Raw genomic sequence first — 26309 nt, 5'->3', positions numbered from 1 at the left:
GGTGCAATTTGCGACCTATGACAGTCATGACATGGTCAAAATCCTGCTTAGAAATAGAAAAGGGCCAGTTTTAGGCCTGACCTGCAAGAGAAGTCCTGTCCCTGGTATTTTCAGTAAAGACATACAGTTCATTTGGAGTACATGCACCTTGCTCCTATCTTTAAAATGGCAATGCCTGGAAAACTGTAACCTTGCTTTGGATTGTAAGTGCTACTTGAGTCCAGAAACCTACACTGTCAATGAACCTCCTGCCAGAGACTGAGGGGGAGGGACAGAGGCAAGAATGTGTGTGTCTGGTTCAGTGTGTTTGTATGCTTCATAAAATATTTGTGATTCTGCACACAGTACCATAGTGCCCAAACCCCTTTTGGAGCAGTTGTGCTCATTCACTTACGCTCCACCATTTTCAATGTTTGTCTGCTGCCACTGCTTCAGTGGGATCGCAGAAAACAGCACTGGGAGAAAGATATCAAACTTCGGGTTCTTTACTTCCCAGATGAATGTCATAATTTCCAGAAAGGCGTTTTCAAGCCTTATAACATATTCTTTCCGAGATGGTGGTAAGTTGATATGATGCTATCAGAAGCTCTCTATCCAAGATGAAGTAAACCCTTTCTCTTGTGATGTCAGTTCTTGTTAGATCATACTTTATGCAATAGCTCTACGTCACTGGGGATTTGTTTCCTCTTCCATTTTTGTCCCCAATGTTTGCTCTTTGCAATTGCAACCTATAACTAATCCTTCTCCTAAGGATGTATGACATTACAACGCATGCTTTTACCACGCATGCCTTTACATCGCAGTTTTTACAACGCATGCTGTTACAACGCATAGCGTTAAGGGGTGCTGGATAGTGAATAGTATAATTTACTATTCCAACTCCAGTCCCCATGGATAGTAGGGAAGGTGTTGGATAGTAAATTAAATCCATTCCCTATCCTAGAGCGCCCCCAGCGCAATGCGTTGTAATGACATGCGTTGTAATAGTTGCGTCGTTAAGGCACTGCGTGGTAAAAGTTGCGTTGAAAAGGATGTTTCCCTTCTCCGGATGTATGACATTACAAAGCATGACTCCTAATATTTCTATTTCTATTTTTTTAAAGTTGTATAGCGCATGGCTACCCAAAGGCTTCCACGCGCTGACGATGGGAGCTGAGGTGAGGGCCAGAGCCCTTAGTGTGTTAGCGGGAATAGCCAGGTTTTCAACTTATTCCTAAAAATCAGTTTGTTTTGCTGTGCTCTAAGGCCAAGGGGAGCTCATTCCACAGTTTTGGAATCAGGTGTGAGAAGGATCCGCCTCCCCATCTAGATTTTTTAATTCTGGTGGTACGGAGTAGGTGTGAATGAGAGTGATCTCGTGGGGGCATATGCAGAGTTTAGGAGTCTGAGTTTTAGTGGGCATTTAATATTTACTGCTCTGTTCCCAATAAAGAGGGCTTTGAATTTCACTCTTGCCGTGATGGGGAGCCAGTGTAGTAGTTTCAGGGATTCTCTTACTGGCGTAAGTCTATGGAATTTGAGCAGGAGCCTAGCCACCACATTCTGCAGTGTATGGAGCCTCTTGATCACACACTTGTTAAACCCAGGTAAAGAGAGTTTCCATAGTCCAGATGGGAGACTATCAAAGACTGGAGGACGGTTTTCCTAAGTTGCTCCGGGATAAGTTCCAATATCTTTCTGAGCATCCCCTGGAGTACGAAGCAAATGCCCAAAAGTTTGCTTGCTATTTGTTCATTGAGAGTGAGCGGTCAAGCCAGATGCCTACGTTTTTACCGCCCGTTTAGGGACCAGAGGGTCCACCATGCAGGGTGGCCAGTTGTCTACTGGCCTAGGGATGGCCCTGATGCCTAAGAACATGAGTTCGGTCTTCTCGAAATTCAATTTTAGATAGTTGTTTGACATCCAGTGGCCCAATTTATTAAGACATGGACCCAATGGGAAACATCCTTTACGACGCAACTTTTACCGCGCAGTGCTTTTACAACGCAGGTTTTTCAACGCAAGTCATTACAACGAATTGCGCTGGGGGGCGCTCTAGGATAGGTAATATTTTAATTTACTATCCAACACCTTCCCTACTATCCACGGGGACTGGAGTTGGAATAGTAAATTAAACTATTCACTATCCAGCACCCCCCCAACGCAAGTCGTTGTAACGACTTGCGTTGAAAAACCTGCGTTGTAAAGACATGCGTTGTAAAAGCATGCGTTGTAACAACGTACATCCGGACCCAATAGAGAGTTATCCTGATTTTAATCTTGGGGTAGAGCGATGATCAACTGGGTGTCATCAGCATATGATATGCCTAGGATGCCAAATTCCTGCGTGATGGTAGCAAGCTGTCTAACATATATATTAAATAGAGTAGGGCTTAGGTAAGATCCCTGCGGCACTCCGAATTTCATAGGCGGGCTGTCCGAGAGACAGTCCTAATCGATAACTTGGAACGACCGATCATCTAGGAAAAGCATAGCCATTCCTTTGCTTTGTCCCAGATACCTATTTTGTTCAGTCTGTTTTTTAATATGGCATAGTTGACAGTATTACATGCCACACTAAGATCAAGCAATATGATCGTGGCTGACCCTCTGCTGTCCAGAATGGCTTTCAGTTCCTCTATGACTACGAGGAGCCCGGCTTCAGTGCTGTGAAAGGTAGGGAAGCCCATCTGCGTCGGAAGGAGAAGCTTGTTCTCCTCCAGGTACTTAACTAAAGTCTGGTTTACGTGCCTTTCCAGGAGTTTGCCGAGGAGAGAGATGGGTCGTAGGTTGCTCAGTATGTCCAGGTTCAGATGGGATTTCTTTACGATTGTGAAAAGATGAGTCCTTGTAGACAAGGACTCATCTTTTCATGGCAACGAGTTCCTGTGCAGGGGGCAGTACTAGCATCTCCACCCCTGGAATTAAACTTCAAGACGACGAAAAAGTTTACTGCGTGTGAGTACTCTACAAGAGAATTACAATTACTGCCTTCTGAATTTGCGTAACATTTTACAAAAAAAGGGGAAGAAATTGACAAGAAATCCTTCACGCTCTTAAAGTTGTGTTGCCTAGCAATAAGCCCGGTGTTTAACTATATACACTAACGCCTCGCGCTACTGCTGCGTCTCATGCCGAACTTTATTTAAAATATACGCTGATTGTCTCGCCCTACACCTACGTCTCTTGTGCTGCCTTCTACGCGCTGCTCTGTGTGCATGCGCTGACTCCCACATGCTACAAGTATCTGATCCCATCCTTGTCGCCATGAAAAGATGAGTCCTTGTACATTAGGAAAGTAGTTTTATTTTCAGTGGCATCCCCAGCATGGAGCTGCATCCAAAACACCTGTGCTCTCCTTCTACTGTCCTCAGTTGGAAAACACGTAGGGAGGATTCTAATCGTAGCTAAGCGACCAAGAACATGACATCACCCAGATCTGTACAGATTGGATTTATAATGGCATGTTTCAAAGCCTGGGGGACCAACCCTGACTCTAGTGACTTGCTGGGGATTTTCACTAGCGCAGGAGAATTGCCTCCGTCACTTTAAGAATAGCGTGAGGAGGTGCAGAGTCAAGTGGGAAACAAGATTTAATGGTTTTGAGCAACTTGAGAGTAGAATCCTCATCAAGGCTGGGAAATTGTATTAGGTTAGGGGCAGAAGCTAGGACACTGCCCCCGTGGGGCTCTTCTAGGGCAGGCAGATTAGCGTTCTGAAAGAGGCCATATATATCAGTCACTTTCTTATGAAAGAACAACTCTATTTGATTGCATCTTTCTGTCGAGGCCTTTGGAGAGCCATTCGTTTCTTGGGGAGTAGTCACATTTTGGACTACTCTAAAAAGTTCGTAAGGGGAGTTAAGAGCTTGGTTAAATTTCTTCTCATAAAATGTAGCTGGTGTCATTTTTTTTTTTTTTTTTTTTTTTTCAAAAACCTTTATTACACCTTCAATTCACACAGCGAAATGCCTACAACCCGCATGGGCTGGCCGCTATAGTAGTGTGTATGAGACAAGATATACGAGTACAAGTAAAATAGCATTCGTAAACATTCCAACATCATGTCCGTTGCTGAAAAGAAAGGGTGCGTTATAAGCGAAATTAATACTCGTGAGGGTAGGTTTTTGGTTTTCATATTTTCTCCCCCCCCCCCCCCAGCAAACAATAGAAACTGAAAAGAACAATCAGGAATAATCACGTGTTCATAGAAGTGTCACCAATAAATTATCGTGTCCCCCGTAGCCATGTGTCTGTAAGCATTACTCTCACTAAATCTCCCATCTTTCCCAACTATAATACATGTATTGAGGTAATGATCCTGTGGTAGCTGTAGCCCGTATCCCCTCTTGATCCTACCCCTCCCTTAAGTGTGACTAGAGACCCTGCTTCACAGTCTCCCTGCCCCCCCTGGTACCTTATATGTCAGCCTTCCTCCCCTTCCTCATCGGATTCCGCTAGGTCCTCCTCCGGCAAAGGGTCACAAATGTCCCCCCTGTAAACATTCCAGTTGGACCAGACTTTATTCCATTTTCCCGGGCATTCACGGTTGGAGTACACCGCCCTCTCGGTTATCATTATTCTGTCCATGTTCAGACACCAGGCTGACGCGGTTGGAACCTCCGCTACTCCCCACCTCTGTGCAATATCACGTTTAGCCACAACCATTCCCACCGTTGCCCAAAGTCGCCCATGTCTAGTAATGTCTGTAGGCGCCCACACATTTAACAGGCATCTCCTCGGGTCTGGCACTAGGGATAGTTCTAATGTTTGTGAGATCGTTCTCATTATCTGCCTCCAGTATTCCCGTATGTGCGGGCAGTCCCATATAGTGTGGAAAAAAGTACCCTCCTCCCCACACCCTCGAAGGCAATAGGGGTGCTGAGCTCGAGAGATACGATGCAGCAATGTTCTTGTGTAATATACTCTGTGTAGAATTTTTAATTGCACTAGTCTCAGCCGTGCGGAGATGCCCACCTCCCTGGGCGAGGCCAATGCCTCATTCCATTCGTGCTCATCCATCTCCTCCGTATCTCCCTCCCATTTCATCTTCAGGGAGAGCATTGGGTCTGGTAGGTTATTAATCAGTTTGCGATATGTAAAAGACGTGGCTCGCTCTAACATGAATTCAGTAAGGAGGCGGTCCTCCAGCGGGGAGGATTCTGGTAGGTCCGTTCCCGCGGGGAGGGCCGCCAGTAGTGCGTGTCGAACCTGAACGTACCTATAGAGTTCCCTGTCATTAAGCTCATATAGTTCTTGCAATCTAGCGAAAGGTATGACCTCACCCCGTTCCCATAGGTCGCCCACGGCGGATATGCCTATAGTATCCCAGTGCGAAAAGCCTTTACTAATTCTCAGGTTACCAAGGACTCGAGAGTCCCACAACGGGGTTAGTTTGGTGATCCTGCCCTTCCACCCCAGGGCCGCCGTTGCTGTGTGCCAGAGTGATACTGACAGTTTCGTAGGTCCCACCAGCTTGCGCGCTTTACGTTGGTCATAGAGTGGGGCCAGGAGAGTGGCGGTGCCCAACTGCATTCTATCTGCTCGGAACGCAGGCTCAGTCTGCGGAGCGTGGATCCATTGGTTAATGGGTTTGAGGTGTGCCGCCCAATAATATAGTTTTATATTGGGAAGGGCAATACCTCCGTCAAACCACCCTCTATGCAATTTGGATTGGGCTATACGTGGTGGGGAGTTCCCCCATAAGAGGGTCGACACCAGTGCCGATATTTTTCGGAAGAACCCCGGGGCTACCGGAAAGGGAGTATTCTCAAGGACATACAACAGCCTAGGTAGAGTCATCATTTTATAGAGTGCAGCCCGCCCCAGAAGCGTCAATGGGAGGCCTGACCAAAATTGCACATCACGTTTGAGCCTATCCACGAGGGGACCGAGATTTTTGGACATAAATTCCACCGGGTCCGCAGTGACCCGAATACCCAGGTATTTAAATGAGGTATCCGCTCTCCGCAGAGGGCAGTCCGCTGCCAGGACCGGGGCTTCCCCTTTCAGCACGTACATCTCTGATTTATTCCAGTTCAGTGTGTAGCCGGAGGTCGTACCATAGGCATCGCAAAGGTGTAGGAGCGCAGGGATTCCACTTTCGGGGTTTGAGAGGTATATCAGCATATCGTCCGCATAAAGAGACAGCCGGTCTTCCCACCCCTCCTTCCAGCAGACTCCCTGAAGTCGAGGCGACCTCCTAATCAAGGTGGCTAAAGGTTCTAGTGCGATTGCAAACAGCAACGGCGACAGAGGGCAGCCTTGCCGCGTGCCCCTGCCCAGTGGGAATGCACGTGAGATATGCCCATTCGCCACCACCCGCGCTGTCGGGGCAGTGTAAAGCAATCTTACCCATGCGATAAAGCGGGGGCCGAACCCCATGTGTGTCAGCGTCTCAAATAGGTGAGCCCACTCCACGAGGTCAAATGCCATCCTAGCATCAAGCGCCAAGATGACCGCCCGAGTAGTGACCAAATCAGCACGAGCCAACACCCCGTGCAGCCTGCGTAGATTTAGGGCAGTGTTTCGATGGGGCATAAACCCGGACTGGTCCGGGTGTATCAGTGAAGCCAAGTGGGGCACCAATCTCAGCGCTAGAAGCTTGGCGAGGATTTTGGTTTCTGCGTTAAGCAGTGATATGGGACGGTAGGAAGAGCACTCCTCAGGTGGCTTGCCCGGCTTGGCGATGGCCACTATCGTAGCCACCCGCTGATCCGGCGGAAGTGTACCCCTCCCCAGGCAGTCCCCATACATTTCCGACAAATGCGTACTCAGGGTTTCAGGCATTGCCTGGTACCACTCCACCGGAATCCCGTTGGGGCCTGTCGCCTTACCCGGGTGCAAAGCGTTGATCGCCAGTTGTATCTCCTCAGCGGTAATGTCCGCATCCAGTTCTGCAGACACCTCAGGGGCCAGCGTACTGACCTCGACAGGAGCCAGCGCCTCCCTGGCCATCTCAGGCGTCACCTCTCTTTCAGGGGTGTATACCCGTTCGAAGTGGTCAGCGAGCAATTCCACAATGTGCTCCGGGTCGGTATGTACCTCACCTCGGTCATCTTTCAACCTATGGATTCCCCTTGAGCTCCCCTCTCGTTTGTCGAGCCACGCCAACATCTTTCCCGCCTTGTCCCCCACCTCATAAACCCTGTTCTGAGTGTTGGTTATGTCATTCTTAACGTGTAGGCGAACGTGATCCGTGTACATCCGCTGGTGCAAAGTAAGCGTGTGTAGTGTCTCCGGGGTGGGATGGCGCTCATGTGTAGTGGTGGAGTCCTGTAAAGTCAGTTCCAGGTTCGCTAGTTCCTGGGAACGTTCCCTCCTGTAACCCGCGATGGCACTTATAGCGTGTCCCCGTAGAACTGTTTTATATGCCTCCCAGAGGATCTCCGCAGAGTCCACCGAGTGTGCGTTCTCAGAGAAATATTGTGTCGTGGCCTTTTTCAGAGCTTTGTGAATCTGGGGCACCTTGAGGTAGGTAGGCTGGATAAGGTATATGCGCCTGCGTGTCGGTATCCGGGAGGAAAGTGTAAGAGTCAGTGGGGAGTGATCAGAGATCCCCCTAGGGTGAATTGCCATCCCATCTATATATTGGAGACCCCCCCCCAGCGTTAGGAAGTGGTCGATCCTAGACAGGCTCCCATGCACCGCTGAATGATAAGTATATGCCAGCTCTGCGGGGTGGAGATGCCTCCAAATGTCTACTAGGCCCATGGCCGTTAAGAATTGTTGAAGCCGGGGGATCCCTCCCCCGGAGACTGGTGCCGGGAATCTGTCGAGTTGAGCATCCATGATGGCATTAAAATCCCCACCGAGGATGACCTCCCCCTCTGGGAGCGATAGGATAAATTCGCCCAGTTTAGGGAGGACCACCGAGTGAAGTGCCGGTGGGACGTACACTGAAACGAGATTAATGAGTTTCCCCTCCCACCGTCCCTGCAGGGCGGCAAGACAACCTTGATCATCAAACTTAGTCAGCAGGGGGATGAATAGCGCATTTTTATGTAACAGGATTCCGGTCCCACGGGATCCGGACGTAAACATCGAATGGACCACCATTTTGTATCCTCTCCTGTCCAGAGCCTTAACTGCTCCCCCCGTTAAGTGGGTCTCCTGCAGGAGCACAACAGTGGGCTTCTGCCTTTTAATCGCTGCTAGAACCAAACCCCTTTTTACCTTGTCACCCAACCCTCTCACATTCCATGTCATGAGTCTCAGGGTGGGACGTGTGCTCTCGGTATCTGCGGTGCCACCGCCATTTGAAGGTATGTCAGCCATCGGGAACTACGGGCAGCATGGGGTATCGACAAGCATACCCAGCATCGGCAGTGGAGGTACGACCATGTAGGGGGACAACAGATGAACCCATCGGGTCAGTCTTCCTCATCACTCTTATCCCCGTCGGGGTAAATACAGACAGGGGCCTAACATTCTTCCGTGACATACTATTCCAACTCCAAACCACAAAAAAACAACAGCAACCCCCCAACCAATCCCCCCTCCCTGCATCCCTGCCTAACGGACTTACAACTGCCCGCCCCCCCAACTTAGCAGAGCGCTTTACCCCTCCCATAACCAGAGTACTTGCGTGTAAGGGGGAGAGTGTCTCCCTGAGCAGGCGGCATCCCTGCGTGCATCCGGGGTGTCCTTGCCAGTGTCCATATGCAGCCTTGAAACTGTGTTGAAACGGACAGCGATCGTCTCGACCTTAGAGTCCAGCGGCGTGTGGGGGGGGGGGGCCCCAAGATCAGACCCTACCGCCCGCCCCCGCGAGTCCACGCGGCGGAGAGCCCTCCGCCTCCTCCCTACCAGACGTTAGTGAAGCGGGCCTGCTGTCTCCCCTGCGATCCTGCGTAGATCTGGGTGCCCTCCTCGGCTTGCCCACTGTGTGCCATCCCTCCAGCCAGTCCCGAGCCGCGTCCGGGGAGTCAAAAAACCACACCTTCTTGTCCGCTACTACTCGCAGCCTCGCCGGGTAGATCATCGAGTACGGCAGTTCCTTCTCCCGCAAAGTCTTTTTCACCTCAAGAAATGTTTTCCGCCGTCTGGCGACCTCCGCCGTGTAGTCCGGGAAGAACGCTATTCTCGAGTTCTGGACTTGAATGGCCGGCGCTACCCTCGCGGCCTGGAGGATGGCGTCGCGGTCTCTAAAGTTGAACAGCCGGGCTAAGATTGGCCTAGGCGGTCCTCCCGTCCGGGGCTTGCCCCCCGGCACTCGGTGTGCCCGTTCCACCGAAAAAAAGTTCGAGAGGCCTTTGGGCTGAAGTCTGGTTTTGATCAAGCCTTCAACATAGATGTCCATCGCTCCCGTGTCCTCCGATTCGGGCACACCTAAAATTCGTACGTTATTGCGCCGAGAGCGCCCTTCCTGGTCATCCAACCTTTCCCTGAGTAGTTTGTTGTCTGTTTGTAGTTGCTCCATCTCCGTCTGCAAAGCAGAGACATCCTCTACCAAGGATTTAGTGACCACTTCAACTTGTTTGACCTTTTCGCTCATTTTCTGGAGGTCTGCCCGGATCAGGGTAACTTCTGTGGCCGTAGCTCCCACCGTCGCCTGCACTTGGGCCAGTGCCATCAGGACATCTTCTAACGTGGCCTTTTTCGCCCCCTCCGTTTCATTTGCCTTCCCAGCGTTCTTGCGCTGCTCCGGCGGAGGAGTGTGTCTCTCGTACGCAAACTTATCCAGCTTGGCCTGGGTAGTGTTGTGTTTGGGGCCTCTGTTCGACATAGTTGCGCACTGATGGGCTCTGCCGCCTGGTAGGGATATCCGTCGCGCTGCTGCGTCGACCTGCGTTGGCGCCGTTAAAGAAATGTGCAGGGCGTGAGTCTCACTGACCCCCTCGGCTTTCACGTGCAAGGACCCAGCCCAGCAGGGATGTTGGGGCCGGCAAGGCTACCGCCGCGTGCAGGAGTCAAGACGCGGAAACTTTGCGATTGGAGTTAGTGCCCACGTGGCTCGCCGAGCCTATATGTCAGCAGAGAGGCTCAAGGATGCAGGCGAGCACGCAGTAGAGCAGGCGCACGGTGCAGCGTCTCACCTCGGCACAGTGTCACAACAGCAGGTGTGCTGGTACCGGTCCCCGCAGGTATTCAGGAGCAAGGTGTTCGTGGGGGGGGGGGGGGGGCCCAGCCAACGCCCCCACCTTCGCGGCGATACACCGGGCAGTCCGTCCGCTCCTTTCTGTCCCGTCTGCTCCGCGCTGCCCCCCAACGCCAGCGGGGCGCAGAATCGCTGTTCCGAAGTGCAGGCCGCCCTTACTGGGGCCCCGGGCGCGATGTGTCTCCGGCTCTCAATATGGCGGGTCCGACCCGCGGCTTGCCGGTGTTGGTCGCGCCGCCTCTGAAAGGGGCCCTACAGCCGCGTCTGCGGTCGCAGGACACCGCCGGGTCTCTTCCGCCACTCCAGGCCGCCAGGGGAAGTCGCAGGTTGATGGGCACCGGTGACCGGCACTTCCGGTTCACCGCGGCCGCCAAGGGGGTCACTTCCGGCCGGATTCACGCAGCTCACCACTCCGCTGCTTCCAGGATACAGGAAGGCCTCACTCCACTCCGGCCGGCACCCTGTGATGTCAGCCAGACTCCAGGTCGTCGCCGCTCCGAATTCTCACCGGCGGGTGCTGCAAGGACTCAGGGTCCGGTACACCCCGGCATACACTGATACACAGAGGATAAATACATCGGATATTAGCGGGAAGCCGCCTCAGCACGGGAGCCCCTCTAAGCAGTGGCCGCCATCGTCGGCTGCTAGCCACGCCCCGAGCTGCTGGTGTCATTTTTAGTTCTTTGTGATAGCATCTGATTGCGGCTTTATAATTGATTATTTTTCCAGTGTCAAAGTCCTTTCTCCAATCCCTTTCCAATCTCGAACCGTGCTTTTTCAGTGAAAGCAGCTGATCATTGAACCATGGGCTTTCCTGGTCTGGTTGTGGTGTTTGGGTGTGTTTTCCAGTGGGGCACAGGACTCCAACGACTGGCAGATCCAGTATTCCCATTGTTTAAAGTCTTCTTCTGGACTCCTAATATTTAGTCTGGCTCTTTCATCTTCCCTCTCCCAAAAGGAGGAGTTTTGGTGTTTGCCATTCTTAATGTTTCTAATCTTCAACTACAATCAAGATTCATAAGATCACCAAGGAGGTTTTTCCTCTTTGAATGTTTTTCCTTGCATTTGCTACCCTCTAAAGGAGATACTTGACACCGTTCCCATATCCTGTACTGGAGCCATAGCAGTTATTGGAGAGAGTTGCTTTTTCTTTGGGTTACCTAAAAGGGGACGCAACAGACCATTCAAGTGTTCATTCTTTGGCAGTTTTTAAAAAACGTTTTAAAAAAAAGCATTCTAAAAATGTATTTAAATCCATGTGTATTTAATCTAATGTTATTAGTATATAATTTTATGACAAGACCGGAGTCTCCTATTATGCTTTCTAATCTTGCTTTAATAGAATAGCAGCCAAGATAAGCAATAAAAACTACAGTTCCCAGAGGGCCAGAAGAACTGGGCCATGGGAATGTGAAAAAACGCGAGAGTACAGTATCCAATCATGGTAGACCTAACAGATAAAGACACTAACTGACTGCGCAGCTTCCTCTTTTCTTGCTGCTCGCAGTCAGATAAGTGCCTTTATCATTGCTCTCAGCTATTTCTTAACGTTATTATTAATATATTTTGTATTACTTTTGTGACCGTTTTTTCTTTAGTATCATTTGCTTCCAGCGCGTCCTCGCGCCACTGTTTTCACGCTTCCAGCGTGCTCATTCGTTTCACACAAGGTGCCCCCCCCCTCCCCTTGAACTCCCTTGGTCGCTTCCTCGCTCGCGTTGCTTTCCCTTCCTTCGCGCGTCTTCGCGCGCCTTTTCTGATCGCCTCTCACCTTCCCTGAGGCTCCACAGTCCCCGGTTCCTCAGCGCTTGCTGGTGCACCTTCTACGTTAGTTCTGGGACCCGGCTGACGCTCGCTGCTCGGCCCGCCTACCGTCACGCCCCTGCTGGCTGAATTAACCCTCGCCTGACTCTCCCAGTATCTTCCCTTGGTTTTGCTCGTTTTTGCTTGTTTTTGCGCCCCCCTGGCTATGGAACACGATAGTTCCTCGGAGGAAGTCCCTGTTGAGGACTCTCTTAATTTTAAAAAACATTTGAATAAATTTATTAATAACTCTGTTGAGTCAGCAGTCGAAGTGTCCATGAAACGTATGTCAAAAAATATGGAAAATTCTATGTTGAGCGTCATGTCCAAATTACTGGCCCATTCTGCGGGGGAAAGCAGAAAGAAAAAGGTGGACCACTCTGCTAAGGCTCGTGCCTCAAAAACTGCGTCATTGGTTGGCGAGTCTTCCTCGCTTTTGACTGAGGAATTTGTGCCTCCCAGGCCTCCTACCAAGGAGGGGTTTGTTGGTTCAGAGGGCAAACGAAAGCAAAAAGATACACACGCAGAGTCTCCTAAGAGAAAGCTGGTAATTTCCACCATAATGGACACTGACGATGATGATGATGATGGTGATACTATGGATGACGCTGATAAAATATTTGATTTATTTGACGCAGTTGATCCTTCTTCTCCTCCTTCCAAATCTGCTAAATTGGATTCGTTTTCTTTCGACCCAGTCTTCGACTCTGAGGGTTTTCCCATGTTTGATCCCTCCTCTATCCGTCATCCAAATTCTACGGAATGGTTCCCTTCCCATCATGTCGGAGAATATATTACGGCCAGATTGCGTCTTCCCCTGGAGACCTCAGTGAGATCCAGGCTCAAATCGGAGTGTCCCAAGCCGGCTCTTCCTGACAAAATCACCTTAGTTCCTTCGATTGATCAACCCCTTCTCACTTTCTTTTCTAAATTTGGCAAGGACCCTCGCAGAGGGGTCGACAAAGCTTGGTCCACTTGTCAAGACAAGTTGCTAGATGTTGTGGGCCCTCTCGCCCGCATTTTTGATTTGGCGGAGGCCGCACGTTTAGATGGTTCGGAACTCTCGGCTGAAGAGGTATCCATGTGGGCTCAACGCGCCTTTTGTCTCCTAGGCAATGCAAATTCCGCCATTACTCATGAGCGCCGCAAAGGTCTCCTTATCAACCTGGATCCTAAGCTCTCCAATCTCGCCCCTATGGATCCTGGTCCCAAGGCTAATGGTCTCCTGTTCGGAGACAACTTGGTTCGTGACCTCAGCAGATTTGTCTCCACTTTCGCCTCTTTGGATAAAGCCCAGCAAACTGTCAAAAAGGTTTTCGCCCCTCGGGTTTTTGGACGGGCCGGCAGAGGCAGGGGCCGCTCTTCCGGCCGTCCCTACAATCAAGGCTCCAGAGGTTCGTCCAATGCCAATCAAGACTACAAGCCACAATTCTACCCCCAGCGTGGCCGTGGCTTCAGAGGCAGAGGTCAAAGAAACTATCGTCACAACAACCCCAGACAACAAGGTAAGCCTTTCTTCTTCCCCTCCTGTGGGGGGTCGCTTAAAACTTTTCCTTCCAAAATGGTGTGCTCTCAGTTCGGATCCCTGGGTCTTAAACACCGTACAAGGCTACCTAATTGAATTTCTCTCCCCCCCCGTTCAAACTTCCTTTCCTCCCCCCCTCGTTTTCTCCACTCTCATGGCCTCTCAGATTTCAAACGAAATCGGGGTTCTTCTTCAAAAACAGGCAGTAAAAAATTTTCCCTTCGACTCCTCCGGCTTTTTAAGCTCCATTTTTCTTGTTCAAAAGAAAAACAAGAAACTCCGCGCTGTCATCAACCTGAAGTGGTTCAACCAATTCGTGGTTTATCGCCATTTCAAAATGGAAACGATTTTACACCTACGAGACACCCTTCGCCCACACGATTGGATGGTCCGTCTGGACCTTCAGGACGCTTACCTCACGGTTCCTATTCATCAATCCCAATGGAAGTTTCTTCAATTCCAATGGGCAGGTGTCAATTACTGTTTCACTTCTCTTCCCTTTGGCTTATCTTCCGCGCCATGGTGCTTCACAAAACTCTTAAAACCCGTGGTCGCTTATCTTCGATCCCTTGGCATCAGACTGATAATTTACTTGGACGACATCCTCCTCATGAACTCCGACAAGAAACTTCTTCTTTCAGACTTGCTCTTGACACAATCTCTCCTTTCCGACCTGGGTTTCCTCATCAACGCGGACAAGTCGTCTCTCATTCCATCTCAGAACATGGAATTCTTGGGTTTCCTGGTGGACTCTGCAGCGGCGTCTCTTCGCCTCCCCCTCTCCAAAGTTTCCAAAATCAAAGCGTAAATTGTTTCCGTTCTTCAGTCTTCTCTCTTATCTCTCCGGTCCTTGGCGAGGATCGTCGGTCTCCTGTCCTCCTCCATTCAAGCCATCTTCCCCGGTCCTCTCCATTATCGCGCTCTTCAGCGTCTGAAGATAAGGCACCTCAGACAAGGCCTCGCCTATTCGGATCTCGTTTCTCTAGATCCCGAATCCCGCATCGAGCTCCAATGGTGGATAGACCATTTAGATGCGTGGAACGGCCGGACTATCTTCGCCACGGCCCCAGATCTTGTCTTAGAATCCGATGCAAGCCTATCGGGTTGGGGCGCCCGATGTGGACCAATCTCGACTGGAGGCTCATGGTCCGCCGAGGAGTCCAAGCTGCACATCAACTGTTTAGAGATGCTTGCAGGTTCCTTTGCGATCAAAAGCCTTTCAAAGAACAGGATTCGCTGTTCAATCCTCCTCCGCATGGACAATGTTTCTGCGGTCCGCTATATCAACCATCTAGGCGGAACCAGGTCCAAGCCTCTGGCGGACTTAGCGAAAAGTCTGTGGGAATACTGCCTCGCCCATCACCTTTCCTTGTCAGCGGAGTATCTTCCAGGGGATCTCAATTCTGTGGCCGATTGGCACTCAAGGTTCCTTCGAGATTCCAGCGACTGGAAGCTCTGTCCATCCGTTTTTCTCTCCCTCTCCCATCTTTGGGGCCCTTTCGCTATCGACCTTTTCGCGTCCCGGCTCACCTCCCAATTGCCCCAGTTCTACAGTTGGCGTCCGGACCCTATGGCCTTGGCGACAGACGCTTTCCTGCAGGATTGGTCTCGTCATCTGCATTATGCCTTCCCCCCCTTCCTGATGATCAACAGGGTTATCTCTCAAATTCGCCGCCAGTCTTCGTCCCTGGTTCTTGTAGCTCCTTTCTGGCAGGCACAGGTTTGGTTTCCGTCCCTTCTAGAAATGGCGGTGGACTTCCCAGTCCTTCTTCCCTCCTTCCAGGATCTCCTACTCAATCCTCAAGGCGAGCGACACAGTCTCATTCTAGACAACACTCTAACCTTGTCGGCCTGGAAAGTTTCCGGCCTCCCCCTTCTAACGTCCTCATTTCACAAGAGGCTTTGCTCTTTATCAGCCAGGCCTGGGCCCCTGGCACCTCAAAGGCGTACAAATCCGCCTGGTCTCTTTGGGCAAGCTGGTGTTTGGAAAGGGACCTCAATCCCATGTCAGCCCCTCTGAATTTTGTCATTAACTTCCTCGCTTCCGAGGCAAGCGCAGGTAAGGCTTATCGCACTGTAAATCTCTATCGTTCGGCTATTTCTCTTAACCACTCCCAAGTTGATGGTAAACCAGTTGGTGCTCACCCTCTCATCTGTCGTCTATTGAAAGGAGTTCGATGTGCGAAACCACCGTTGGCTAAGTATACTTCTTTATGGGACGTTACAGTTGTTCTTAAATTATTTACAAATTGGCCTGACAATTCTGTTCTTTCACTAAAAATGTTATCTGCCAAACTTACCATGTTACTGTGTTTGATTTCCATTAAGAGAGTTTCTGACGTTAAAGCTCTAGATGTTTCTGCTCGCCAATTTTCCCCTACAGGTGTAATGTTTCAAATACGCAGACGCACTAAAACTAACTTGGATTCAGTGTTTTACCCTTATTTCCCTGCACAGCCCAAACTGTGTGTTGGACAATGCTTAAAAGTGTATGAGGAAAGGACCGCTGATCTCAGAACGCCCTCTCATTCTCAACTTCTTATTTCCTTTCGTAAACCCCATCTCCCTGTCTCCTCCCCTTCCCTCGCCCGTTGGGTCCGTTGGGTCATGTCTCTTGCCGGAATTGATGTCTCCATTTTTGGAGCTCATTCGGCCAGGGGAGCCATGGCTTCTAAAGCCTTTTGGTCTGGCTCCCGGTTGGAGGACATTCTCAGATCGGCTGATTGGTCCAATGACAGTATCTTTCGTATGTTCTATTGTAAACCAATTCATACTGTGGCTTCTGATGTTGTTAATATGCTTTGAACAAGCATAATAGGAGCCTCCGGTCTTGTCATAAAATGTAGATTTTCCTAGTGTTCATGACGGAAAGTCTTAATTTTATTAAAGACACGGAGGCGAGTATTATCCCGCCGCAACATTACTGACATTTGTTTCTCCCTCCCTACAGCAAACCCAGCCTTGCCACCGGCTTCGTCCTAGGAGTTCTACTCTTCGACTGTTGAGGTCATCGCCTCCACGTCCTCCACTTCCAGTGCTTCCGGATCCTTCTCCTGGTGTCCTGTTCGATCTTCTCCCTTGGATTCCTCTGATGCAAGACTTATGTTCCTGGACTTTGGCTCTTTCCTTGATTTTGTTAATTTGTCCTTTATTCACTGACCCTTTATGACTTGCTCACAGCGAAAAGAGGAAGCTGCGCAGTCAGTTAGTGTCTTTATCTGTTAGGTCTACCATGATTGGATACTGTACTCTCGCGTTTTTTCACATTCCCATGGCCCAGTTCTTCTGGCCCTCTGGGAACTGTAGTTTTTATTGCTTATCTTGGCTGCTATTCTATTAAAGCAAGATTAGAAAGCATAATACTCGCCTCCGTGTCTTTAATAAAATTAAGACTTTCCGTCATGAACACTAGGAAAATCTACATTATACTACAAGTTATAGGATTGCTGTTAGAATATTTGTATTTTATTTTCCAAAAATGTTTTGTGTTTGTTTCAAGAGCTGAACGTGATGGCAGTGTTCGAATCCTAGTCAACTTTACTCCGAGGTAGGGGCGATTCCTTTCTGCAGCCACTATATCAACTGGTGGACCAACAAAAGCAGCAGGGAACTGTCCTTATAAAAGGACACACCACTGAGGAGGTAAAAAGCTGTGGCAAAAATCTCACATGAACAAGCAGGAATGGAGAACAAACACTGGAATATTGAATATCGAGGAATACTAGAAGCACAAGAAAAATCATACACAGGACTAGCAATCCAGGTAAAGCAGCTAAAGCTTTGTGATTCACATGTCCTATCACTGACCACCCTTGAATAGTAAAATGGGAACTAGAAGTAGAGGAGGGAAACGGGAAATGAAAAACCCACCATCTAAGCCTACATTAAAACTGGAGCTACAATGTGAGGCTCCATCTTGAATTGGGTTCATTATACAAACCCAGGATGGCGCACATGCATGTTGAACACCGTCATGGAAAGACCATCTGCTTCCCTATGTTGGCCCAAGAAAGTGACTCCCCCAGTCAGCCACCACGACCCCAACTGACCAGGAGCCTACAGCAGATATGTACTGGGTTTACCCTCGGGCTCTGCGCCAAAGCACCACATGACAGTTTGGAGTTGGGAGATTAACTCGAATACCCCAACCCAAATTTATGAGCCTACCCCAATTTTTGTGGGATTGGAGTTAGAATAGTAACTTTGACCTCACCAAACATATACACAATCTCCAGTATTCTATTCTTTCAGGGATACCGGTAACCAAGAACATGAAAAAGAACGGACAACCACTTACCACACAGGAGGCTTCATACTGTTTCCCCAGCTTTGGTCTCAGAAATGCACTAATAGAAAAAAAAACATAATAGTGTTTTATCAAATCAGTACTTAGTATACAGAAGCAATACAAAAAGCTAACAACCACAGCGATTCACTTTGCGTGCAAGTGTTTCTTACAGAACTCCTTCCACATTTGGTACAAGTGAAGTTCACAGAAGACATTGCCTGAATGCTGAACTGTAGTTCAGCACTCTGACTAATTTCCACCCATTAGAACTGAGAAAGAGAACCTGATTCACATTTTCGTCTATGAAGCATTGTGACTTATTGTTCTACATATGTTCCGTAATTGCTTGGGAAGACATATTTGATCAAATTTTCACAATGATAGGGATGGTGCTTTTGTTTGGCAGAATAAAGTTTGATAAGGCAGATCACTTGTCATTCGGCAAAAATACACAATAAACGAGTCAAGCAAAAAAAAATCTGAGATAATTCAAATCATGTGCAAATATCTTAAGGAAATTGGGCAAAAGAGCAGGAGAACTTAATTAGAACACATTTTTAAGACTTACAATGGGAGACATGAGATGTTGAGATATTCAGCAAGAAGCAATTAATAAGGGAAAAACCTATTGAACAGCCAAACAACCCCATTCGCTCACGCCCCATCAACAAGACTCAGATATTTCTTAACAAACACTAAACACAAACCATGCATAAGTCTCAGAAAAGTCTCACCAAAAAAGATACTACTGAAACAGCATTATAAATCAATTGAAAAAGGTAGGAAAAATTCAAACTTCAAATTAAGCTTGTGCCAAAATTAGAAATCTAATTTACATTCAACTCAGGACAAAAAGCTACCAGAGTATGCTTCAGGAGAGCTTTCAGACAAAATATTATCTATAGTCTGATAAATATAAAAGACAGACATAACAAATCTATAAAGCCACAAAAACACAAAGCCAAACCTATTAAAGAAACATAAACACAAGAAATTCTCAGCCACTGTAGTAAACAAAAGCATCCTATAAAAGAACTTAAACAATGAAACAAAAACCCCTGTACCCACCAACACCATGGAAGATAACCTAAATTCCAGCCTCGATGCAAGTGACCAAAACATACAAAGTGTTAAACAAAAACTACAGTGATACTCATATACCGGAGGGAAGTGGAAGGTATAGCACTCAGACAACGCTAGAATCACACAAGGACTGGTTTTTAAATTAGAGCAATGCCATAAGCATGAGTCGAACCATAGACCACGGAAAGTGGGAAGGAGAACTAGATAGTAGCCAAACCAACACACGCTCAACCATTCCAACTCCACAGTGGAAATAAATCCGCACATTGAAATCAAGTTAACAACCGCTCAGAACAGAAACATGCATGCAATACCCACAACATTATCAGGGAACAGGAATGTCTAATTACATACTTTGAAGAAGCATGGCTGAGAGACAATTAATGTATTATTATGGCAGAGGTGATATAAGAGGATAACAAACTAATCCAGGAAACCAGGGCCAGGAAGAAGTGAGGTGACAATATTCACTATATGCAGTGCACCAATAGCAAGTAATCATCATACAAATTGTTCAAGTGTGTAATGTACGCAAACGCACCCTTTGTTGTGATTCTTGTCACAAGAGATGCTTACTACAAGTCTTTTAAGGACAAACACTCAAACTAACAATAGATTGACAAACACTTGCACAGAGCCTTCTGGCGATTGTGGAATACAATCCATGGGTAAAGAACCAGAAAGCAGTTATTTGTTTTCAATGCGTTTTTGCGCTGTTCTGGTTTTTAAACAGAAAGGGGCTTACAGTTATTAAAGTTATCTTACTGTTTGTTCTCTATTCTATTTTTAATCTTCACTTTCTATACACATTCACGCTTTGCACTGCACTTGGTCCCATTTAGTGATCCCACGCATGGTCTACAAGTGATTGTGGGCTTGACCCTAGTTCTATCAGGTGGATCTGGAAGCAGTCTCAATGATCTAGAGACACTCCCGTCCAACCTTTGGACGACCAGATGAGAAAATAAGATCACTAACAAGATTTTGATGGGAACCCATCTCTGGATCTTGGGTCTCACCTACGTTTGCTGGTGGTTAGATGCGTTGGATTATTAACTCTGTATAACTCTGTATAATACCTATTGGTTATTCTACTCAGTACTTTGGTGACTTTTGAATCTTATAGGTCATGAGTACATGATTGACTTCTTGAGTCTTAGACCCCCAGGTTTCTTTGTAGTTTCAAAGAACCAGAAAACAAATAATGGGGTAAGACTGTGGACAAGAGAGAGGTCCTGAGCAATCCCCCATCTGATGAAGGGCCCGGCATTCAGCTTGTCATACCCTTGACCTTACTTTTCACATGAGACTGAAACAGCCAATTTTGCAATTATAATAGCTATGGTCGGAGTGCTCATTACATTCTGTCTCTTTAGTTTGTGATATGTCCACCAAAATGGAGCAGACCATTCAACAGAGTAGATGAAACTCACTTCCTAATCATATGAAATGTTGCCCAAAGAAAACTACAACACAAAACGCATCTGGGGCTTGCCAGAAGCTTGGTATAAAACAAAGTCATGACATTAGAAAAAAGTGTTCCAGGCAAAATGAAAAGACCAACTGGGGGTCTTAAGGGGTTTAACAAATGACCCAAAGAGGAGCCTGCTTACATGAAGAAGAGAAGAAAAACGAAAGAAGTAAGACCATGTCAAATATAAAGCAGAGAATACAAAGAAGGAGGACAAAAAGTGTGCTTTTTTGGTATTAAAGAGCCAAACACTTAATTGAATCCTTCATTTTGAATCTGGAATAATAACAAAAAATTTTAATTACAAGATAAACGAAAGAACCCTAAGAAGTGCACTAGGACTCTAGTGAATCCTACAGCACTTTCATCTTTCTTCTGTGTCATCAAATCCCTGGAATTAGCAGAGGTAAACCAGACAAAAAATATTAACAAAACCTTTACTTACCAGTGGAAATCTCTGCTTCGTGGTTCTTTCAAATACTCAACACAACATTACATCTCATCAATGCTTCCCTAACTTTTAGGATAGTGCCCATTCACTATACGGACACTTCAATCAACTAACTCCTTAATTTATATTCGCTCATCCCAACAAAGTCATCCAAAAGGAAGAAATGGGATGACTGCAACAACATATAGGACAATGCAAATTACTCAACAATCACCAACAAGGATTCAGATCCATGAGAGGGATGGTAACCAAAGGAGACAAGATAATGCACGACCATCTTAATGCCCCAGATGAGGATCATCATGCAGCTCTAATCCTACTACTCCTATTAATGGGAAATGATACAGTGGCCCCTACATCCTCCTAAAACATCCAAAAGGGAACGGTGCGCTGACATCACAAAAACAGTCTCAGACTGGATCCAGTCATTACTCCACAGAACGATTCATAAAATGAATATAGGATCCACTGAACCAAAAACTCAGAACGTTTCATTTGGTGTTGCCTACGATTTCATCCTTTTCATAATTTGTCATTGATATGTAAAAGTGCTCATTGGTTCAATTCATGAAAATCACCGACAAATCCATATGGCAGTGGATGATATCAGATTCTCCTATGCCTGGAACATGGAAACAGAAGCCAAAACAACTACAAGAAAAGTCTAAACCCCATCTTTCATCAAAGAGTAGTAAACTTTAAATACCTTTATGACACCAAAACTGAATTTTCTTTTTGAGTGGCAGACAGAGGGCCAATCCTAAAATCAAAGGTGTAAGTTTTAAGAGTGATAATACCTGTGTGCTCTGTAAATGTTCTCACACACTCAAGTGCTCCAACACCCTTTTCCTTAGATGAAAAGTGCAGTGATGGATTGCTTCATAACCTCTTCTCATCTTCGAAAGAAGGATTGGAAGGGGACACTTTGTTTTTGTGTGTGAGGGGGATATAGCAAAGAAGTGGGTATTAGATTAGTTCTTGTTATGTTACCCACATTAAAACGCGTCAAAACTGAAGAGGTATCAACATGTTAGTTTGGGCTGAATCAGGTGGCAAATACTGTGACCACAGTTCTTAGTCCCATAATGATATTCAGTAGCAGCTTGTTCAAACTTGTTCTCAAATTGAGGCACAACACCTTGTGCCTTTTGCTATATCATCCTACCTTTTAAAGCACACCCTGCATATGCCTCCTAATAAACTCTTTACTTCTCTCATTTTAACCACCTGAATGTGTAATTGTGCCATAAGGGGTGACCTTCGCTTTTCAGTTCAGACCCTGTATATTTTAATTTTTTGCTGTATTTGCTTAGAAATTTACTAAGAGCCCTCTTAAATTTCGACAGACTTCACAAAAGGTTGCCATTTCACCTGTGATGAAGTGTACAGTATGTGTTTGTATAAAGTGAAGTACTAGAGACACCTATGTTTTGCCTCCTGTTTCATTTAAAACCTACTGGAAAAAAATCCAACTTGCAGTGTAATTGAATCTGATTTGTTAGAAAGGAAAAGTTAAAAGAATGAAGCATATTTTGCAAAGTATTTGAAAAGTAATTAACCAATATCCTTAATTAATCAGATAAAATATGGGTTTGGGCATCTTCAAAGTTGATTTAATGGATGCTTTTTAAATTGTGTCTGGTATGAGAAAACAATTTTTGATGTAAAAAAAAAAGCATGTTTGCCCAGCTCAACACTTGTCTCTCCTGCAGTTGATCGTTAACTAGCAGTTCAATAATTAACTTGATATGTTGCCACTGAACTGACGGCTACAAAAGGAAGAGACGCGTTTCTGCAGGCTCAAAACGTGCAGAATTAGAAAAAAACGTGATTAGAGCAGATAATGGTCAAACCTGAGAATGGCCTTTGTGTAAGCCAATGATTTATTTTGGTGTCCTGAGACAGGTTAAGCTGTGAAGGCAAGAGCAGTTTCTAGAAAATATGATGCCAAAGAGAATGGCTTGATTGTAAACCCCTCGGCTTCATGTACAATTACCTCACACACCTCTCGATCATAAAACTCCATCAATCTGAGTTTCCTTCTCTTGGATGACAATGCTCTTACCCTTGCTGGAAAAAGGGGAACATCATGTTCCGTTTTTGCAATATTTTCAGGTAGCTTCCAGTAATTTAGAGATTGATTTAATACAATTACCAGAGTATGAGCGAAGGACGTTACTCTTCTTGCCTTGTTTTCTTCCTCTCTTGATTGTGAGTCAAATCCTCCCCCAGCTGACATTTGTTTTCCACTTCCTGTTCTCTACTGTTACTCTATGTCTGTTCTCTCTTTAGTCAAGGTATAGCCATTTCTCAAACTACTCTCAACCCCCACCCACCTACCAGCACATTTTTTCTTATTCTGATGCCGTGCTGTCTGTCCCACATCTTTTACAGAGATATGCTCACCACTTTATTCTTTTGTAATATTTTGTGTCCTCTACCCTTTAAGAACTAAGGGATCCAATTCTACTTTATTTACACTATGCTCTTTGCCAATTTGCTGGTGATAAGATAATTTTGTCTGTCTCACTCTTACCCATCTCTGCTTGCAAATCTTTAACCCAGAGAAGGCTTCCTACAGGGTATACCAATAACATATTATGTATGCACATGTCCGAAATTGCAGTCGAGCCAAGCCAAGATCCTAACAATTCCCTTTATTTAGCCAACCTCCGCTTACTACAGTCCCCTCCTGAGTATGGAAGACCACATTTTTGATTATCTTGAGACTGATTCTCTGCAGCATATCCAGATCATTTCATTTATTGTCTCGGAAGACCAACAGGATGAAATTCATGACAAGATCATCAGTGTGCTTGATTAAACAAATTGGCGGCCACTGATGATTGGGGGAAAAAATCTTACATTGGCCAAGGAAGAGGGAAGAGCTGTAGTATGCAACCACAGTAAAAGGAGAGCAATACACCCTTGTTTCGGGCCATTTAGGACCTTAATAATTTAAGTAATTCTATTGTTTGATCTGATCACAACCCTGAGTCAATTATCAGAATCAAAGCTTAGTTCAGAAAAACTTTATTTCGGTCTATGCGACCATAAAAGCATACTCACCGTAAACAATGCATTACAATTCATAGCAATTTAAAACAGTCTTCTTTGCAAAAATATAATGACATCACATCACCATAATTCAGATAAAAAACAAGGATCTGCAGTAGCACATAACTAAGTCCAGTAGGCTCGTTGGAATACATGAGCAGGGTGTGTGCAGAACAAGAGCCACTGACTTGCAAATTTCATAAGATAGTCATGCAATAGCAATTCATTATAATTTCATTGTGGCCACCATAAGAACAAGAAATGTACAATTTTTTTTGAAGAATAAAAACTCAATTGTTTTTAAGGTTAAAAGTTGTAAAAAATTTAAAAAATGAGATCATAGAAAAATCCTAGAAATTCCGAAACAGTATGCTATTTGTTACTGGACAGGCATATGTACAAAGGTCCAACCACTACGCCACTTTGAGGTCAAGAATCGCGATACAGCAAATACAATGGGTTTACAGGCATCGTGCTCTAGAACTCTGAATACCTCTATACAATATACAAACCCTAGATTCCTACACGGTGGGACAAGCCAATGCTTCCTTGCTAGTTTGTAAGCAGGGTAAAAAAAGATGACACGCAGCTCTGACTCTCCCTTCCAATTACAGGCTGGATACTCTCGCCGGGACGTGCTTGACCATTTACAGGGAACGACACGGAGCAGGAGGGTGCTCAGTCTCAACTGGACATATACTTTTCTTGCCAGGGATGGATCTGTTCCTTACAGGTACATTAAAGAGCAGGGGTCTGAAAGGGAGATACCTAAAGCCATTATTCTGGTGGTTCGGTGGTCGTCTGATAGAGTTTAAGGAGGTACTGGCCCTATCTGGTGTATGACAGCGTGGACAAAAGTGGTCTAGTCGTAGCGCTTGAATCTCTATGCGGGGATCTTGGGGGCTGTGCTCCTGTGTTAATAGCCAACTTACGGTCTGGGGATTTCTAAAGTTCATAACAACACAGTCGGCCTACTTCGTATTAGGGCTATTTCCCACCCAACCAACTCTACGGACCAATAAATGTTCTCCTGCCCTGTCGCAGGAAAACCTTCTACACCTTGCCAGCCAAAACAGGCTTTTATTCCTAAGATCCAGATCTGACTCTCGTTGGCCATTTTTAAGCACTGGTACCCCTGTTAACACGATGACATAAGGAGATGAGGCTGGGGGTAAATTTATAGTGGGCTGGTTTGTTACTTCTGCACTACCCACTATACTCTCTCCCCCCTATACCGTTCTCTATGGTCGCTGGGCCCTGGTAGAGTAGTAGCATTTTTATTTTCACTATGCATGGTGTTGGCTAAGCTGTCGCTCCTGGCCTCGGAGTTGGGATTCCTGTTTGTTGTATGGGTCGTGTGAACTTGCGGCTGCTGTTGACCTAGTCTTGGTAAAGGCGACTTAACAGTTTTATCACTCCTGTTAATTTGATTGCTGGGCCAACTAGGGCTATGTGTGGTAATGGAGTCCTGGCTCCTTAGGATCCCCGGGCTATCTGCGGGTGTCAAGCCTGAGGTGTCTGCCTTGCAACTAAAGTCAGTCCCCCTCAACATAGGTTGCATTGGGTTATTGACCATGTTTGCAAGCCTGATGTCCCACAGTGTCTCTAATGTATGTATGCAATCAACTAAAGGGAAATCGGATTGGTCTGTCAACGGAAGGCAAAGATTTGGGGTTAGAGACAGGCGCTTTTCGGTAAGTACAATTTCTGAAGTTACCGCCCCTATTGCCCACTGTAACATTCTGTCAATAGAGTCAGGGGTAGAAGAGGTGGTTATTTGTTGGCAAGACTGTTTGGCAACACAAGTACATTTCCCCATTGCAGAGCTAGGGCAAGCCTAAAGTGTCCCTCTCACTAGGACCCACAACACTCACACTTAAGCTCAGTCTAACACAATTCTGTTAGAGCAAATAGGGATACAGTTGCTAAATGACTATAAATGTAGGCATGCAAAGATTGGTAAGGCATTTATCAAAGCAGGGGGGCGGAGGATCAGCCCAGTCCAGTAAAGGGTGGAATACAGGGCTCTTCCCAGGTGCAAGTTAAAACAGTCTAAAAGTCCTCACTGCATATGCTCCCCCCGGTTTACTTCCAAGGAATCCACTGGAGCAGATCACTAAGTCCGGTGCGGAGCAGGCATTAAATTGTAGTGAAGGGCCAGCAGTATCTTACCCGAAATGGTCCTGAGGAGCAAGGCTTAGAGAGATGGTCCTGCCCTGCCTCGTTCCACGCAATGGTAAAGCACTTATAATATGCAGCAAGCCAATTGGAATTCCCAAGGTACTCAGATTTGATCATAACATAGATTGATCCAATCAAATGTTTTAAAGAAGTTGATGAAAGTTGTACATGCTGTCAGTCTTCTAATAATTACGTATTTACCCAAAACAGCAGGGCATTATCTGTAATAAAATATTGTTGCCTAATATCACTATTGTGGAGAGGAATCAAAGCAGTTGTCCTACCAAGTTCTTAATTTGATTTTTGCAAAAGGTTTGGTAGAGGCATCTAAAAGATGCCTCTACCAGAAGATAATTCAGTGTTTCTAGTCTAC

At 46.5% G+C, this 26309-nt stretch overlaps 1 protein-coding gene across 1 annotated transcript in view; it reads right to left on the bottom strand.

Annotated features, from left to right (window-relative positions):
* The window catches only part of UNC80 (unc-80 subunit of NALCN channel complex), a 2761828-nt gene that overhangs the window by 2631807 nt on the left and 103712 nt on the right, over positions 1-26309 (bottom strand). Inside the window, exon 2 of the mRNA XM_078680564.1 lies at positions 17703-17751. Coding sequence (XP_078536690.1) covers positions 17703-17751 — 49 coding nt within the window. The remainder of the gene's footprint in view (positions 1-17702; positions 17752-26309) is intronic.

Source organism: Lissotriton helveticus, chromosome 3_1 (assembly GCF_964261635.1).
Source record: "Lissotriton helveticus chromosome 3_1, aLisHel1.1, whole genome shotgun sequence".
Classification (NCBI taxonomy): Eukaryota; Metazoa; Chordata; class Amphibia; order Caudata; family Salamandridae; genus Lissotriton; species Lissotriton helveticus.
Note: the sequence above shows the minus strand (reverse complement) of the source record. Positions and strands in the feature narration are given on the sequence as shown.